The 20288-nt window shown below is 31.3% G+C and overlaps 2 protein-coding genes across 2 annotated transcripts in view; one reads left to right on the plus strand and one right to left on the minus strand.

The window, feature by feature from the left end:
* LOC126889827 (uncharacterized) overlaps window positions 1-20288 on the minus strand; it is a 787508-nt gene that overhangs the window by 416639 nt on the left and 350581 nt on the right. The window lies entirely within an intron of this gene.
* LOC126889830 (cytochrome P450 4d2-like) overlaps window positions 11546-20288 on the plus strand; it is an 83668-nt gene continuing 74925 nt past the window's right edge. The window contains exon 1 of the mRNA XM_050658517.1: window positions 11546-11825. Within this exon, the coding sequence (XP_050514474.1) occupies window positions 11660-11825 (166 nt within the window). The 5' untranslated portion in view covers window positions 11546-11659. The remainder of the gene's footprint in view (window positions 11826-20288) is intronic.

Below are 20288 nucleotides of genomic sequence, written 5' to 3' on the forward strand. Positions count from 1 at the left end.
TCTATAGGGAAGAGAGGGGGAAAATCGACCAGTTGCAAATCTCATAAACTTAGCGCCATACGAGCGAAATGTACCGATCGGCCGAGAGATGGTCCTGAATGTATCTAATTTATACGGTTAGTATGATAGCACCTTTCATCTTGGGTGCATGTTACCAGTTTTGCTTGTAAAATTTATTGTCTTTATTAAAAGTGTGTTACTTTTATTAAGGTAAGAATACTGTTATGTTTTCTAAACGTAATAGTCCATTGAAATGTTACATTTAGGGTTGCATTTCTTAGAGGAGTTAATTTTATTTTTTAATGTGTAGGGGGGTTCAGTAGAAGCTTAAGTTCAAGTTTTTGGGATCGCCGCCCTTGTCCCCCAGCCGCCATCTTGGAAAAATGGATGCAAAGGGCTTTCGCGCTGTATCTCCTAAACTAGAAACCATACAGAAAATTTAATTACATATAAAATGTAGCAAATTAAATTTTCTACAATTTTATGGGCCGGTTGTTCGAACGCTAATCAACAATGATCACTATCAAATATTTAATTACTATCACCAACTGTCAATGTCAACTTTTATCGGGTTGCTAAAAACATAATTGATTGTAATTATGAGATTAATTAACATAACAATTATTAACATAATTGATTAAGTAATTTCATAATTGTACTCAAAAATTATGATTTCAGCAACCCAATCAAAGTTGACATTGACAGTTGGTGACAGTAATCAAAAATGATCATTATCAAATATTTAATTACTGTCACAACTGTCAATGTCAACTTTGATTGGGTTGCTGAAAACATAATTATTGATTACAATTATGAAATTAGTTAATAAATTATGTTAATAATTGTTATGTTAATTGATTAACTAATCTCATAATTATAATCAATTATGTTTTCATCAACCCAACCAAAGTTGACATTGACAGTTGTGACAGTAATTAAATATTTGATAGTGATCATTGTTGATTAGCGGTCGAACAACCGGCCCTAAGGGCCGGTTGTTCGAACACTAATCAAAAATGATCATTATCAAATGTTTAATTACTGTCACAACTGTCAATGTCAACTTTGATTGGGTTGCTGAAAACATAATTATTGATTACAATTATGAAATTAGTTAATCAATTATGTTAATAATTGTTATGTTAATTGATTAACTAATCTCATAATTATAATAAATTATGTTTTCAGCAACCCAGCCAAAGTTGACATTGACAGTTGTGACAGTAATTAAATATTTGATAGTGATCATTGTTGATTAGCGTTCGAACAACCGGCCCTAAGTCTATTACTTTTTATCGTCAAGTGACCAACAAAAAAGTTATAAACAAAAATAAGAGAAAATTTTGTAAGAAGTTTCCTTTTGGAGGTTATAACTTTTTTTCGTTCATTTTACAATAAAATAAAATCATAGCGATTTTATAGAGGATTTTTCAACGAACAATTTACACTATAAAGTTGTTTAATTTTATTTATTTATTTAGGTTTTACAGCGCTCCAAACTTGACCAGATTCTCGAATTCTCATAGGAATACAATAAAAACAAAACCTTGGGCTTACTTTTCTATCTATATATTTATTTATTATGATTTTATCATTCCTATGCTATTATTAAGCTATTTTTGACCCCTTTCCCGGCCACCTATGAGGTAGAGTCTGGAGGCGCGTTTTTTTGTGGTATTCCCAATAGGCCCAATCTACGGACAATTTCTAGACAAAATAATATTATTTATTATTATATGTTGAAAAATATCTATCATAGTTATTATTTTTTCATTTTTTCGATGGTCAAGGCTGCGAGTCAAGATCTGAATCAGTATCCGAGGTGAATTTTTGTGGTGTAATGAGAGTTAGAGTCATTGTCGGTAATTCATCTACCAATTCATTTTCTTCAATAATTAATGATGATGATATGTCCACGATGTTGCTGCAACTTTCACCACCACAATAGATGCACACTGCTGAAAATTTGAGGTCTGCTTTTCGGCAACCATATGCACAGTTTCCATGCATCTGCTTAAGATAAATTTCATAAGCTCGGGGGTACTGGAGGCTTGGAAGTTTGGATTTGTAACCAATATTTTCCATGCTTTTTTCAGCCCCAATTTTCTGGATCACAATGTTTACCGAGCCATGACTGAATCTGGTAATACACTCGGGGTCTTTGGAAAATGGCTGCATCTTGTGTTGGAGGAAGTGAGAAGAGATTAAATGCATTTTTTTGTCACTGTTTTAGCGAATCGTTTGTATCTCAGGGTTTCTTAAAAATGTGCTGAGCCACTATAGGGTAGGGTATTGCGTCCTTGCGGAAATATCCGCTATGTTAGACCTTGTTTCAGATGAATAATGACGCAACTGTAGATAGGGTTGAAAATGGGGCGATTAAATTAAGATAATAAAATTCGAACCAATATCGATGAAAATAAAAGTCGTCGTTTTTAAAACTCTTTTGCCTCTCAGTACTTTTTCGATAAGCCAGTGTTTATCGACATATTTTGAATATTTGTCGAATCCACCACACATTTGTATATGGTTAAGTACGATTATAGAGACCTGTTAATAATCTGAAAATTTGTTTATAATTTACATTTTTAGGTATATTTTAAAAAAGAAGCCACATCTCGGTAAAAAGTGACCTGTCAAAAAAGACTAAGGAGCAAAAAAGTTTTAAAAACACTGTGTTTAACTAATGGTACCACAATAATAGTTTAATTGGAACGTACACATATCCCGTGTTGGACATCTCATTACAAATATTACTACAGTAGAGCGTCGATAATCCGAACTAATTGGTACAGGGGTAGTTCGGATTATCAAATTGTTCGGATTATCGAACATATGTTCAAAATACATACAAAGCTCATAAACATAGTACATAATTTGTACATATATGCACATACGTTTTAGTTACAAGGAATAAAGCACCTGCATAATGAACAAATATCTTGTATGTATTTCTGCATAAACAAAACAAAAATCCGCGGTCATATTTTGCCTATATTGTCATATTAAATAAAAAAATTCGGTCCGCGATCATATTTTTTAATTTCATAATTTTTTTTGAGTTCGGATTAGCGATCGTTCGGATTACCAGGGTTCGGATTATCGACGCTCTACTGTACTTGACATTTTTAATAGCGCTTAAGTGGTCGATATTCCCCCACTCTCCCCTACTGGTAACATAACGCAAATTTTCTGCAAGATAAAATATTTTATAGTGTTTAGCATTTATAATGCAAATAATAATTGTTTGCAAAGTTATTCAAGCTTTATTATTTATAATTATTGAAATAAATTAAGGATCAAATTTAATTTAGTAAGTCTTAAATAAAAGCTTTTTCTTTTAACTTTGCAGAAAAATTCGTAAAGACCTTTAGAAAAACCAGAAAAATTCGTAAAGACCTTTAGAAAAACATGAATTACTGTAGCAGTAATTCGTGTTTTTATAAAGGTAGCAAAAAATATATTGTGTGTAAAAATGACCCATTTTTCATTATTTAAGCAATTTTCCTTATACAGGGTGTCCCGAAAAGATTGGTCATAAATTATACCACTGATTCTGGGGTCAAAAATTGGTTGAGTGAACCTCACTTACCTATATACAATAGTGCACACAAAAAAAGTTACAGCCCTTTGACGTTACAAAATGAAAATCGATTTTTTTTCATATATCGAAAATTCTTAAAGATCTTAAATGATTTGGGGGGTTTAAAGGAACAAAACCCCCATAAAATTTGTATGTAAATATATTAAAAAAGAAGCCGAATCTCGATAAAAACTGGCTTATCGAAAAAATACAAAGAGGCAAAAAAGTTTTAAAAACGTTGTGTTTAACTAATGGTACCACAATAATGAATTAATTGGAACGTACACAAAAGTTTGGGGGAGGGGGGTTTAAGGTTTAAGTTAACAAAACTCCCATAAAATTTTTATTGGGTGGACAAACTTCACTACAATTGTGTTTTAAGATGTTTGTGCCATAAGAATAATACACGTCAATTTTCAATAAAAAAACCTCTACTAGTTTTTGATATATTGAAAAAAATCGATTTTCATTTTGTAACTTCAAAGGGCTGTAACTTTTTTATGAGCACATTTGTATTAAGGTAAGTTAGGTTCAATCGAACTATTTTTGAGCCCAGAATATGTGGTATAATTTATGACCAATCTTTTCGGGACACCCTGTATAAATCATATAATATACTTTCTTGAAAAAATCTTTTGTTTTCCCCTAAACTTGTTATAAGCTTGATATAAAATTTGTTCCAACCTGTACCGAATTACATTTTGATTCACGTGTATTGTAATTTTTTTGATAAGACTATAATGAATTAATAACTTTTACATACATTAAAAAAAAGAGCAGTATGTACTTATCTGCTCATTACTTTTGCAATAAAAATTATTTTTGTCGTTTTTATAATATGCCGCTAATGAAAGTAAGCAAATTTTAATAACCAATCACCTCGAAAAGGACGTAGTTTATTATCAATTTAAGCTAAGGACACATTTTCAACACGCGTCGTGTTAACACGCATTAACACGTGTCATAATTATACAGTATGGTGAAAATTAAAGGACTAAATTCGTTATTTCGTAAACCGACGACTTTAAAAAATCCCGAAACAGGTCGATTTTTATTTTTAAATTGCGATATTTTGGCATATATGCCATACTGGTGACGTCATCCATCTGGGCGTGATAACGTGATTGATGATTTTGAATAGGGGTAGTGTGCTAGCTTATTTGAAAGGTCATTCAATTCCCTATTCAGTAATATAGAAATTTGCATAATTATTCCAAAAAAGTCCATTAAAAAGTATTAGTCCAAAAAAAATTTAATTAAATTATTTGACGAAAAAAAAAGAAGAATGTATGTAATTTATTTAACTCAAAATACATTTTACTCTTGCCCGAAAACAGAAAAAAAAAAGTTTATTTCACAAATAAACACTGTTTTTCGAAAAAGAATTCAATGTTCAAGCCAGCTCCCGCCAGCCACTTGCCTCTTGGAAGTTTGAACATTTATTTTAAGCAAAAAACAATGTTTACTTGTGATATAAACATTCTTTTTCTGATTTCTAACAGCAGTAAAATGTATTTTGAATTAAATAAATTACGCACATCCATCTTTTTTTGTCAAATAATTTAATCTAAATAAACATTTTTTGCACACCCTGTATAACTAATTATTTATTTATTTAGCGTATGGACTTTCACAGTACGATAAATACACAAATATAATACATTATTATACGTTATAATATAATGAATGATAAATTATAACTAATTATGTAAATGTTTATATTACTGAATAGAGAATTGAATAACCTTTCAAATGAGCTACAACACGACCCCTATTCTTATTTAAAAGAATTATCGATTGCGTCATCACGCCCACATGGATGACGTCACTACTATGACATATATTCCAAAATATCATTATTTAAAAATAAAAATCGACCTGTTTCGGGATTTTTCTTAAAGTCACCGGTTTACGAAATAACGAATTTATTCCTTTAATTTGCACCATACTGTACATCTATTACGTTATTTTAAATAGATCTACAGTCCGTACAATATAGGTACCGTTGCACGTCATTTCATTATCTAAGTCAGAGATCTAAGTTGACATTGTTGCCGAATTACAAAAACTTCTTGAATTCATTTTAAATCAAATATATCACATAATTATTGTGAAGTGGTTTATACAAGACAAATTAATATTCAATGTAAATAAATAAAAATATTAGAAATACAAAACAAGAATTAAGTTTACATTAAAGTAAATAATAAAAACAATAAATATTTTTTTTTTTTTTTTATTATTTAACGTCCTAATTTATTTACAATCTGTAAAACAAGTTACAATAAGTAAATGTTGTGACCACTAGTGTAGGTGACTTGGAGAAAATGATTCAATAATCATTTTCTTTACAAATATTTTACATAGATATAAAATTGTTTGTCTCTGGGAATTACGGCACATATAACTAAAATCGCGATGGTAAATCACTAGGTGTATTTCGTCTAAGTCTCCGTCTGACTGGTTGGCTCATCAGGTTTCTGGCTAGTACATTTGGATGTTGTGCCAGTCTGTCTTCGTATTTCTGTGCAAAGTTGGTAATTTCTTCTTTTACTGTTGAAATTTCTAGATCGCGTCTAATAATAATATTTGCAACATACCATGGGGCATTTGTGATTATTCGAAGAACCTTCGACTGGAACCTCTCCAAGATTTCGATATTGGAGTTTGATGCAGTACCCCAAAGTTGGATCCCGTAAGTCCATATTGGCTTCAAAATTGCTTTGTAGACAAGTACTTTATTTTTCATCGAAAGTGATGATTTGTGACCAATCAGCCAGTAAAGATTGTGTAATTTGAGACCAAGTTGTTTACGCTTCATAAAAATGTGTGTTCTCCAGTTTAATCTTTGGTCTAGATGCATTCCAAGGTATTTGACTGTTGCTTGCTGTTTTAGTTGGTGGTTGTTGATATATACAGGCGGGCAGTGACCTTTACGGTTTGTGAAGGTAATATGAACCGACTTTGTTTCATTTGTTTGAAAACGCCACCGTTTTAACCAAGTTTGCATTTTGTTGAGGCTGGTTTGCAGAAGTTGAGAAGCTATCCGTGGGTCCTGATGTACTGACATCACTGCTGTGTCGTCTGCATATGTAGCTGTAGTGGTTTGAAAGTTTGTTGGTAAGTCTGCTGTGTACAATAGGTATAACACTGGCCCCAGAACACTGCCCTGTGGAACTCCAGATCCAACTGGAAATAGAGACGTGCACTCATCTCTATGTTGTACAAAAAAGTAACGGTTATGGAGGTAGGATTTTAAAATTAGGAAGTGAGTGAGAGGAAGCATATTTTTTAATTTGTATAGAAGGCCTGTGTGCCAGACTTTATCGAATGCTTGCGAGATGTCTAGAAAAGCGGCAGTGCAGTACATTTTGTCTTCCAATGCTTGATTAACAGTTCTGCATATCCGATGAACCTGTTCTATGGTTGCGTGTTGGGATCTGAATCCAAACTGGTGTGCAGGGATTAGTTCTCGATCTGATAGGAGTGGTTGAATTCTTGAGAGTATCAGTTTTTCTAGGATCTTTGACACTATCGGCAGTAAGCTTATGGGTCGATATGATTTGACATTTTTTTTTTGACATTTAAACAATAAATATAATAAAACAAATATTTATAGTAAAGAATAAAAACAAATCCAAAGTGTTAACACCGCAACTTTCAAATAAATGTTACCAATTTTTTATGCCGAAATGTCACCTTTGTTCGATCGCAGTTAGAGTGTAATCCTAACGAGTGTGCTTTATAAAAACGCTTTATATTCCACTTATACAAATTAAATTAAACAAGTTAGGGTATGTTTCTTTAAATTTACATTAATAGAAATCTTCCAATATCCAAATCTTCCAATCTACGCGTATATAATAAAACAGGGGTAGCCAAGAAGAGCAAAAATGGAAAAGCTCCACGAAAAGACGAAATTAACAGGGAACTTATAAAATATGGAGGAAAGGAACTGAATGAAAAAATACTATCACTATTGAAAAATATATGGAAGTAAGAGAAGATGCCAGAGGACTGGGAGATAGGGCAGGTAATAACAATACATAAAAAGGGAGACCAACAAATTTGTGAAAATTATATAGGAATAACACTACTAAGCACAACATATAAAATATTGACTTCAATAATAAGAAAAAGATTGTCAAAGATCACGAAGAAGAGAGTGGGACAGTACCAATGTGGATTCACAGAAGGAAGATCAACAATAGATGCTATACACACAATAAAACAAATAATGGAAAAAGCAAATGAATACAAACTGCAATTAGAAATGCTATTCATCGATTTCAAACAAGCATTTGATTCGATTAAGAGAAAACAACTAATGATTGCCCTGGAAAAATTAAAAATCCCACATAAACTTAGAAAATTAATAAATATGACAATGAGAACTACCAAAATTAGCATAAAGACGCAAAGAGGCGAGACAGATGAATTCATTATAAATAAAGGAGTGAAACAAGGGGATGGATGCCTTATCCACGACACTGTTTAATCTAGCTTTAGAATATATACTACGAAATATAAACAAAGGAAACCTAAGAACAAGAGGTGGACAAATAATCGCATATGCAGACGACATTGTTATTATTGCCAAAAATAGAAACATAATGAAAGAAATGCTAGAAGAAATAAAAGAGAAAGGGGAGACAATGGCACTCAGATTAAATGAAGAAAAGACGAAAATAGTAAGACTAGGGAAACCAGCAATAAAAGGAAAAACCAAAATAGGAAATTCAGAGTTTGAAGATGTAGAACATTTCAAATACCTAGGAGTGACAATAAGCAAAACGGGTGAAAGAATACCAGAAATAAAAGAAAAAATATTTGCAGCGAATAAAGCTTATTTTGCAAATAAAACACTACTTAAAAGCAAAATACTGTCTATTAAAACCAAGATGAGAATGTATAACACCACAATTAGACCAATAATATTATACGCAGCAGAAACAATGACGATGACTAAAAAAGATGAAGAAAAATTAAGAATAGTGGAGAGAAAGATCATGAGAACCATACTGGGAACAATCAGAACAGAGCAAAATGAATATCGAAGCCGAACAAATGCAGAGATTAAGAAAGTACTAAAAGAAGATATCGTGACCAAAATAAAGCAATGCAGAGTTAGATGGTTAGGTCACATCTGGCGGGCAGGAGATGAAGCAGTGACATATGCTATGATAGAATGGAATCCAGGAGGAAGAAAGAAAACAGGAAGACCAAGATCAAAGTGGTTGCAAGAAGTTGAAGAAGACTTAAAAAACGCAGGAGTCAGAGAATGGCGGGAAAAAACTAGAGATAGGAAAAAATGGAGAGAAATCGTTAAGAAGATAACATAAGCAAAAGGGACTGATCCTCCTAAGAAATAGGATCTAGAAAGCTTTCGCGACGTAGCCCCATATCGGGGTGTACAGTCACTATGAAAGTATGAGTTTTTGTACAACTTACAAAATAAGGACTACCGAGACCAAAGAAAATGACAATACGATTCATATCGTAGCACAAAAAATGCCGCAGTAACAGCTACCATTTCCTCTTCTTCATCTAACCCATCCATCTCCTCTTGTAGGTGCTCCTCCATTATAGTATAAGTACTATTACACTAGCATAAAAAAATCAACATGTCAGCATAACACACGTTTTACAACATAGATATGTGTTCTGCATATTTGATGAAAATATGCAAGACACATATCTATAATCAATATATCAGGACATAGAGAAAATGGGAGTGCGACAATGGGAATTAGTGGCACAGGACCGACAAACATGGAAGGCAATAGTAAATGCGGCAAAGACTCACGAAGAGTTGTAGCGCCATTGATGATGATTGATGATGATGATATTTGATATGTAGCATTCCGACGTAGGTACCGTGTGGACACGTGTTAACACGACACGTGTTAAAAATGTGTTTAAAAATGTGTTCTTAGCTTTATCCTCTCCGTCAGGTTTGTCCTCCATATAAATCAATGTTACATTTAATTGGTACTGAGACCTTTCGCTTTTCTGTTTAAACAATATTTGACTGTTTCCACTTGGACTAATTATCTAAAGCCTGCCACTCACGGTACCGAGCCGTCGTTCAATTTTGTCGAATTCGACTAATTGACAAAAATTTTGATCGTGTATGACGCTGCATCCAACATAATCGTACAATTTGACCACAGAGAGACTGGCCTGTCTGCTGCAGAACTGCAGAATTGATATCATCGTTGATTTTGTCGAAAGACACCGAAGTACCGTGAGTGGCCGGCTTAAGAATCAAAACCACAGACAACTACCAAAAATACAAACAACAGATAACCAAAGTCAAAGATATGGTACTAGCAGCGAAACGGAAAAGTTGGGAAGAATTTGGAAACAAGATGGGAGGAGGCTATAATATTAACCAAAAGTTTTTTATCAAAACCCTGAAGAATCTAAGAACCGAAAAGTCTCCACAAACACCAAAGCAGATAAGAGACAAAGAAGGACATCTACTGCATGCCAATGATCATATCCTAGATATACGGAAGCAATATTTCGAGGATCTACTGAATACCCAAAACGATGTAGACAGCAACCAAAACCAAATCCAGGCGAAATAGCTATAGCAGAGATAAAAGAAATTACAAAAATACTTAAGAAAGGTAAGGCAGCTAAATTTGATAAAATCACAGCGGAAATGCTCAAAAACACGGGCGACAAGGGCATTGGATTGCTAACAAAAGTTTGTATCAAGGCATAAAGTGGAGTAAAATACCAGAATATTGGGAAGTGGGGGTTATTTTACTCATTTTCAAAAAGGCGTGAATGTAGTAACTACAGGTATAACAGGTTAAAAAAAGAGAGCACTTTATAATTTAAACTATTAACATTTTAATATAAACAGTAGTCAAATAGTTAATATAAACATCGCAATAGTTGCTCATTATTTTTATTAAGAGGAAACAGTAGCGATAAACAGGAAGCGAAAACGCGTTCCAAGATTGCGGCTGTAATTTTGAATATTTTTTTGAGATATTTGGCACACGTATTCGTAATATAATAAAGAATGGCGGTACAGAGCCCAATTTTAAAAATATATTAATATGTGGAAATTACTCTGTAATTAAATACAATATTAAAAAAACGAGCCTGTACCGCCATTAGGAAGAACAAAAAAATACACTTTCTTCAAATAATTTTTTTTATCCGATGCCTAGATTTTGTGTCATTTTGGAACTACTAAAAATTTTTATTTCATTAGTAGTTCCAAAATGACACAAAATCTAGGCATCAAATAAAAAAGTTTATTTGAAGAAAGTGTATTTTTTTTGTTCTTCTTAATGGCGGTACAGGCTCGTTTTTTAATATTCTATTTAATTACAGAGTAATTTCCACATATTAATATGTGGAATTAATATGTGGAAATTACTCTGTAATTAAATACAATATTAAAAAAACGAGCCTGTACCGCCATTAAGAAGAACAAAAAAATACACTTTCTTCAAATAATTTTTTTATCCGATGCCTAGATTTTGTGTCATTTGGAACTACTAAAATTTTTTATTTCATTAGTAGTTCCAAAATGACACAAAATCTAGGCATCGAATAAAAAAGTTTATTTGAAGAAAGTGAATTTTTTTGTTCTTCTTAATGGCGGTACAGGCTCGTTTTTTAATATTCTATTTAATTACAGAGTAATTTCCACATATTAATACATTTTTCAAATTGGGCTCTGTACCGCCATTCTTTATTATATTAAGAATATGTGTGCCAAATATCTCGAAAAAATATTCAAAATTACAGCCGCAATCTTGGAACGCGTTTTGGCTACCTGTTGATCGCTACTGTATCACCTTAATATTTATTTAAAACTTTTATAAAAAAACTATTTTTGTTGTTTTTGTAATATGCCGCTAATAAAAGTAACCAAATTTTAATAACCAATCACCTCTCAGCGGACGCAGTTTATTAACAATTTATCCTGTCAGTCAGGTTTGTCCTCCATATAAATCAATGTTACGTTTAATTGGTGCTGAAACCTTTCGCTTTTCTGTAAACAGTATTTGACTGATTCGAGTTTCGCGTGCTGGACACAGAAGTACGATGCTAATATTGAGTGTGATTGTTGCTGTGTTTGTTGTTATTGTAGTAACACTTGTGGTAACTTGGCTTCGTGCTCTAAGAAAGTATGACAGTTTAAAAAATGTGCCAGGACCAACACCAATTCCAATTATTGGAAATGCACTTCTTATGGGAACTACCACCGTAGGTAAGTACAAGGGCAGTGCAATTCTAGATTTTTACATCGCTTTATTATTTTTGGTAGTTTGTGATAATATTGCTAAGCTCGGAAAATGCAAATGAAATAGTTCTCAAGAGTTCAAATTTGGTTTTTATACGATAGTAAGCAAATAGATATGCAAATAGATAGATACGCAAATTATAATAAACAATTTAAATACTTGTTTCGTTATTTACATGGGATGATTTAGTCATGTTAGTGTAAATAACGACGTAACAAAAAGGTGGTCTCAAATTCAACCACATTCTCTACATAGTCCAGAATGTGGGTGAAAAAACGTGTTATAATTCAGGAACGTTTGAAACCTATCAGGTGTTTTAAAGAACGATGCTAGGAATAACTTCTACTAAAATGTAATACCTAATAATATGTATTAGTACATTTTTTCACGGTTTATGCTGTAAATTTTAAAGAACCGCTTGGATTGATATGAAATTTGGCATACGCATAGCTAAGATGTAAAAGAAAAAAAGTGATATGGTGCCGATGTGTGCTTTTGCCCTGGGGGTGAGTTTCACCCCATCTCGGTGGTGAAAAAATATATGTCCAAAATAAGTCCCGAAATGGATAAACTGACTAATTTAAAGCAACTTTTGTTCTATAGAGTTTTTTCACCAAATAAATACTTTTCGAGTTATTTGCAAGTGAATATGTTAATTTTTCAACAAAATAACTACGTTTTTAGACGGTTTTTCGCAAATATGTAACTCAAAACGTAAGCATTTTGTCGAAAAAAATATTCTTATTAAATCTATAGCCTATAAAAAAGTGAAAAAACGGTGTATATATTAGGTCTCTATACCTAGCAAAAGCAGAGTTATAGCTAATTAAAAATAGGTTCATATTTTAAAAATTCCAAATAGAATAATTCAACGTGAAATATCCAAATAATGAAGCATTATTGGGGAAAACACATTACAACTTTTTCAAACTGTTTAACAAAAGCTTTATTTTTGTCTCTATAAAAAAATTTCTAGCATCAAATGTAAGCAAGTTACGCTCAAAAAAAGTTGGTACCGTTTGTTTTGGCAAAAAAAATCATGAAGATCACCCCCCAATTAGCAACTTAAATGAAATTAATCGTTACCGCTTAACAAGTTACTTTACTTATGTTGTGTTTATATGATCTGTAAGTTTTATCGATTCAAAGAGCTTATTTTTGAAAAAATTTGGTTTTAAAGTAAAATTTTTAAAAATCTTAATTTTGAATAAAATGCTTTTTTTTCAAAATAACTTAAAAACTGTTAGAGATATCAAAAATCTTAAACAATAAAACGTCGGCTTTACTTTTCTGAATATTTTGTATTTTTTTTTGTTTTTCTGTAAGACAAAAATTGGTTAAGATTCGGTGTTTCTAAATTTGCATAGTGATCGAGACTCGTTCAAGCCCTTTTAACTACAGCTCTTTCAAAAATAAGGACTTTGAACCGATAAAACTTATAGATCATATTATGATCAATACCTACATACGTGAGTAAAAAACTCGTGAAGTGGTAACAATTAAGTTCATTTGAAATGCTAATTAGGAGGTGATTTTCCCGATTTCTTACCAAAAAAAGGGACCAACTTTATTTTGAACGTAACTTGTTTACTTTTGATGCTAAAATTTTTTTTTAAAACAAAAATAAGTTTTTTTAAACACTTTAAAAAAGTTAAAATGAGTTTTCCCCAAAAAAGCGATTCGTTTTTTTTTGGTTATGGCACGTTCAAATATTCGATTTGGAATTTGACGAATATGAACCTATTTTTCATTAGCTATAAGTCTGCTTCTACTAGGTATAGTGACCTAATATATACACCATGTTTTTCACTTTTTTACGTGCTATATTTTTGATTTGGAATTTTTTTCGATCAAATACTTACTTTTTGAGTTATTTGCGAAAAACCGTCTAAAAACGTGGTTATTTTGTAGAAAAATTAACATATTCACTCGCAAATAACTCGAAAAGTATTAACTTAGTAAAAAAACTTTATAGACCAAAAGTTGCTTAGAATTAGTCATTTTATCCATTTCTGTACTTATTACGAACATATATTTTGCACCCCCAAAAGGGGGTGAAACACCCCTAGGGCAAAAGCACACATCGGCACAATATTACTTTTTTTCTTTGACTTATTAGCTATGTGTATGCCAAATTTCATGTCAATCCAAGCGGTTCTTTAAAATTTAGAGGTTTTGCAAAATTTTACCTTTAAAGAACGTGCTATATTGGGCGTCTGCTGAGTTATAACGTTTTTAATTTGTAAAATTTACAATTTTTAAAGATTTTTAATTCTGCAGCTTACGATATTCATTTTAGAGAAAAACTTTTAAATAGAAAATTGTAGTAAAATCGAAAACCTATTATTTGAGCTATGACAAGTTTACTTTTGTTCATTTGTTATTGCAAAACAACCTGCGAAATGGCCGTTTTTTGCAATTGCGTTATTTATTGTAATTTTTGTTATTATTTAAGGCTTTAAAATAAAAATCCTTCAATTCAAACATAAAAATAATTTATAAAGAACGATCGGTTAATTTGTTGCTTAGACGTTATAAATGTTTATCCCGAGAAGTCAAATGTCGAAGACTATAACTCTTTGAAAAAAAAAATCGCACAGAGTTAATCCTATATCGATTCTCTTCCTTAAGACTTAGATTTTAATATTATCATACAAATAAATACGTAAATCTTTTTTCAACCCCTTATTTAGGGTTTGAAAATAAAGGGGCATATTTCGTTATAACCATTTAGAGTTACTATGAGAGTTACTTAAAGTTACTTATGAGAGTTACTTAGAGTTACCATACATACTATGAGTTTATAACTTGCAAATTGCTGAAGATTTGCAAATTGCAGAATTGCAAATTGCTGAAGATTAAAACAAAATAAAAGTTTTCTACGACCAACTGAAGCCAGAATAATTTTTGTTGTTTTTTAAATCGTGACTTTATTTATAACTTAACAATTATTATGAAATTATTTCGGCCTCATTTACAAAAGAAAGACTTACATTTTCTTAAAATAAACACTATTTAAAAAAAAAATTATATTTAATCAATAAAAATAGTTTTTTAAGTCGATGCTTTTGCGAGCGGTCGCAACAATTTATAATATTTAAGCAACAAATTAAGCGATCAGGCTTTACAAATTATTTTTATGTTTGGGATTGAATGATATTGATTTTAAAGCCTTAATAAATAAAAAAAAAATATTTTGACAATAAATAATTCAATTGCCAAAAATAGCCATTTTGGACCTTGTGCGGGGTATTTTGCAATAACAAATGAACGAAATTAAACTTCCCATAGCTCCAAGTGTAGGTTTGTTAATTTACTACAATTATCTATTTAAAAGTATTTCTGTAACATGCATATTCTAAGCTTCAGAATAGAAAATCTTTCAAAATTGCAAATTTTACAAACTAACGTTATAACTGAGTAGGTACCTAAAATTAGGTGTTACATTTTAGTAGAAGTTATTCCTGATGTCATCCTTTACAACACCTGATTGGTTTCAAAAATTCCTGAGTTATATCCTGAAATCGACATGCTTTTCACCCACGGCTTGGACTAACTAGTCCTGTCGCCAGGGGGGGTACAACGGCCTCGTTAATTCAGATGGACTTACCCAAATTTTTTTTATGTATTTTGACCCGTAGAACACGAATTTTTTGGGTAACAGTTGATCCGGATGTCGATAAGATTGTTATAGACCAAGAACTTGAGGAATCAAATAACAGCGATTTTTGGCAAAACAAAACAATATTTTGTATTTTTTGGGTCATTTTAAGCAAAAAATATTTCTACAAGTTTTTTAGTAGGATGCACAGTTTTCGAGATAAACGCGGTTGAACTTTCAAAAAATCGAAAAACTGCAATTTTTAAACCCGAATAACTTTTGATTAAAAAATAAAATAGCAATTCTGCTTAGCGCCTTTGAAAGTTCAAGTCAAATTATGTCGGTTTTGATTATTTGCATTGCTAAAAATTTATTGTGTTATTGCTAAACAAAGCTACAAACAACTAGTGCGTGAGTGATGTTTCTATGATTTCTCATTTAAAATCGAACGAGTAGGTAGAATAGGTACTAGTGCAATCAAGACTATTTCTACGTTACATGCGTTAAAACGCATGTAAAAGCACGGGAAACCCTACGTGTTTATAGCTTTGTTAAACAATAAAAAAATAAATTTTTACCAATGCAAATAATCAAAACCGATATAATTTGACTTAAACTTTCAAATGCGGTAAGCAGACTTGCTATTTTATTTTTTAATCAAAAGTTATTCGGGTTCAAAAATTGCAATTTTTCGATTTTTTTAAAGTTCAACCGCGTTTATCTCGAAAACTGTGCATCCTACGAAAAAACTTGTAGAAATATTTTTTACTTAAAATGGCCCAAAAAATACAAAATATTGTTTTGTTTTGCCAAAAATCGCTGTTATTTGATTCCTCAAGTTCTTGGTCTATAACAATCTTATCGACATCCGGATCAACTGTTACCCAAAAAATTCGTGTTCTACGGGTCAAAATACATAAAAAAAACTTGAGTAAGTCCATCTGAATTAACGAGGCCGTTGTACCCCCCCTGGCGACAGGACTAAACAGTCAAAAGAGCTCGATTGAATATGTGTGTATTTGTGTTTTATTGGCACTGGTTTTAGCAACCAACTGGCCAGTCAATTTGTTTTGAGTTCTCTCTTTTACAAAAAAAGTGCTTAGTATCTACGTTTAAAACTATTACTATAGTACTATAGTTGATTCGCTAATCTGAGACACAACTGTCTACACTACGATCACAATAATAATGCACTATATAGAAATAAACAAACCAAGACACGTTGGATGTTCGAGGAGTACTCCCAAATCATGATTTGGGAGTGCCCCTCGTGCTTGTTTATCTAGTGCATTTTTATTGTGATTGAAGTGTAGACAGTTGTGTCTCAGATTAGCGAATCGACTATTTTAAGTTTTTTACTGTATTTTTTTTTATTATTTTTTTTTTTGTATATTTTTTTATTCTTAGTTTTTTTTATTATATTTTTTTATTTATTTTTTCCTTATTTAGTTTTTTTTTGTCTTTTTTCTTTTGTTTTTTATGTATTTTTTTGTATATGTTTTTTAAAATGTGTAATTTCATTTTGATTTTAATGAGACAAGTCAGTTTAAAAACTCCATAAACAGATTGATATTCCTACCGTTACGTTTTGGAATATAATTATGTATTATAACCTTGATGAACGTCTGAACTTGAACATTCCAAACACATTGATTACAAGTTTACCACGGGAACCTGCTTATTTATAACAATTTTTGAACTTTTTTATTTGTAAACAATTTATTCTTTCGTTTATAATAAGCAGGTCTCCATGGTAAACTTCGGATAAATGTTTTACTTTAATACTGTAGCATCATATTCTTTCGATTAAAACAATATTCAGATTGTGGATAAGAAATACACAATGTGTTTCGAACGTTAAAGTTCAGGCGTCCGTCAATGTCACTGGCAAAGCGTCCATGTAACCACTGTTACCATTGGTAACAGTTAAAAATCTGACAAATAAACATTTTATGACTAATGTGAAATAATTCCATTTATCGCCAACCGTCACTAAAGTCATTCATTATTGTACTCATTTGACGCCATTTGCGGCAGTAAAGTAACACTTTATTGTACTGAAAGAAGAATTTTACTTTACCTGCCGCGATTAATCAAATTAACTGAGATTGAATGTTAACGGTCGATGGCAGTAATCGATCATTTATTTGAGTGAACTTAAAATGTATTTACTTTAATTATTAAAAATATTTTACAAAATTTACGTTATTATTAATGAAATTTATGTCAGAAAGTGAAATTCTGTAGTATTTTGCAATTATATTCATAAAACATAAATCGAAACTTTACAGATTTATATAGTAATTAGATACTTATTCAATATTGATTACTTGAACAACTATCGATTAAACATCGAAATCGGCCATCATGCAAAAGCATTCTGTCATCGTCATTACTTTCACTGTCATATGAAATTTTTATTTCATCTAAAATTAATAAAATTCTTAAATCTTTTAAGTTTTGTATTAATGCAAATATATTATGAAATGGTGTTTTAGTTAATTCGATTATATATAGGACGGTGACAGATATTAATGATAATTTGTTAGCAAATATATTTATTTCGATTTTCTACTATTCATCAAGGGAAAAGCAACTGCGCTACGGAAGGCTACACTTCATAAACAATAACGTAACTTTTAACAGAATATTTAATGTTTGGTATTTTAATTTAAGTATTAAAATTGGTTTAATATTTAAGGTGATTCAGTAGCGATCAACAGGTAGCCAAAACGCGTTCCAAGATTGCGGCTGTAATTTTGAATATTTTTTCGAGATATTTGGCACACGTATTCGTAATATAATAAAGAATGGCGGTACAGAGCCCAATTTGAAAAATATATTAATATGTGGAAATTACTCTGTAATTAAATACAATATTAAAAAAACGAGCCTGTACCGCCATTAAGAAGAACAAAAAAATACACTTTCTTCAAATAAACTTTTTTATCCGACGCCTAGATTTTGTGTGATTTTGGAACTACTAATGAAATAAAAAAATTTAGTAGTTCCAAAATTACACAAAATCTAGGCATCGGATAAAAAAGTTTATTTGAAGAAAGTGTATTTTTTTGTTCTTCTTAATGGCGGTATAGGCTCGTTTTTTAAATATTGTATTTAATTACAGAGTAATTTCTACATATTAATATATTTTTCAAATTGAGATCTGTACCGCCATTCTTTATTATATTACGAATACGTGTGCCAAATATCTCGAAAAAATATTCAAAATTACAGCCGCAATCTTGGAACGCGTTTTCGCTACCTGTTGATCGCTACTGTTTCCTCTTAAATAAAAATAGGATTACACTGTTTAAAATGTATTTATTTCGTTGAAATTATAATAATAGAAATATAACGTCTTACGTGCGTACCAAGTACACACACTCTTTTTTCATTAGGATGTAATTAAGTTTAATGTTTTTTATGATTGGCGATAAAATTTTGTATGCACCACGTCAGTAAAGACTCTTTATCGAACTCGTCTGTTATTCGCCTCGCTCGCTCTGCTCATAATATTAGACTCGTTCAATAAAGAGTAACTTTACTGACTTGGTACATAAATAACTATTACCTTTATTTTTACCAATAGAAATATATTATTATATTACGTGTTAATAGTACCTAATTCAGTAAATAGCCAACTACTCGTAGACACACGAAAATATTGGCGAGTTTATGTGACTTAGTTGCACTTTACTTTGTTACCAGTTTCATTTGTGGTTACACTGGTTACATCCGACTGTCGCTCGGGACCGGCTGGTGTCTGCAAATTTTGAAGGAGCGACGGCGTGAGCGCGCTGTGTATATCAGTAGCCCTGTTACCAGATGTGAATTTGGTTACATTACCTATAAAAAGTTTGCGTGCAGTTAACCATGGATGAGTGTCACTGCGTAATCGATCAACTACTTGAAAAGTAATTCTCCTTGTATAATTTTGAATAAAAAAAATTAAATTTTTGAAAATGGAAGAGCTATTTTAAACAATTTAAAAAGGAATCAAAAAAGTAGTTCGATATTTTAAATTTAGTTGGTATAGTGAAAATCCTTGGTCATGTGGTTGCAAGAAAAGTAGACTGTATTGTTGGTCATGTCTTCTGGTTTCTACAGAAAGAATAGGTGGACCAGGTTCACGATTTAAATAGTTTTAGAGTTTTAAAAAGGAGATATGAAATTTCTCCGTTACCTACATGTAAGATGTATAGTCAAATTTGATTCAGTTTGGCAAAACAAGAATCGAAAGTTCTCTTAACCAAGCTTTTAAACAAATATTGCTAAACATAATGAGTTTGTTAAAAAAATAGATAGGTATATCCTTAGCATATTTATAATAGATGCCGTATGTTTTTTGGACAAACAAGAATTAGCGTTTTGTGGTCATTTTGAGGGCGACGACTTAGACAATCGAGGCAATTAAAGAGAACTGTTAACATTAATTGCCAAAAAAGATCAAAAATTTTGCCAACATCTAGAAACATCAACTGTTTTTTCGAGAGTTTCAAGTGATATACAAAATGATATTTTTGAAGCTATATATACATTTAGACATATCTTCATTTTTTTAAATAAGATTTTTTGCATCTGGTTTTGGTAACACTTTAGAAAAAGTCACGCGTCGCCACTGGTCAATGTCCATATATCCAGCAAATTTATTTTTGCAATGAACTAAAATATAAAATCAAAATGGAATTGAGCACTTTAGCACACGATGCCTACAAAGTAAAAGTAGAATCCCATTGTTATCATCACTTACCCGATGTTTTATTTGAAAGTTAAAAAAACTAAAATTATGACTTTTGTAATCGCGAAACATAATGTGCCATTTTTA

Source organism: Diabrotica virgifera, chromosome 8 (genome assembly GCF_917563875.1).
Source record: "Diabrotica virgifera virgifera chromosome 8, PGI_DIABVI_V3a".
NCBI lineage: Eukaryota > Metazoa > Arthropoda > Insecta > Coleoptera > Chrysomelidae > Diabrotica > Diabrotica virgifera.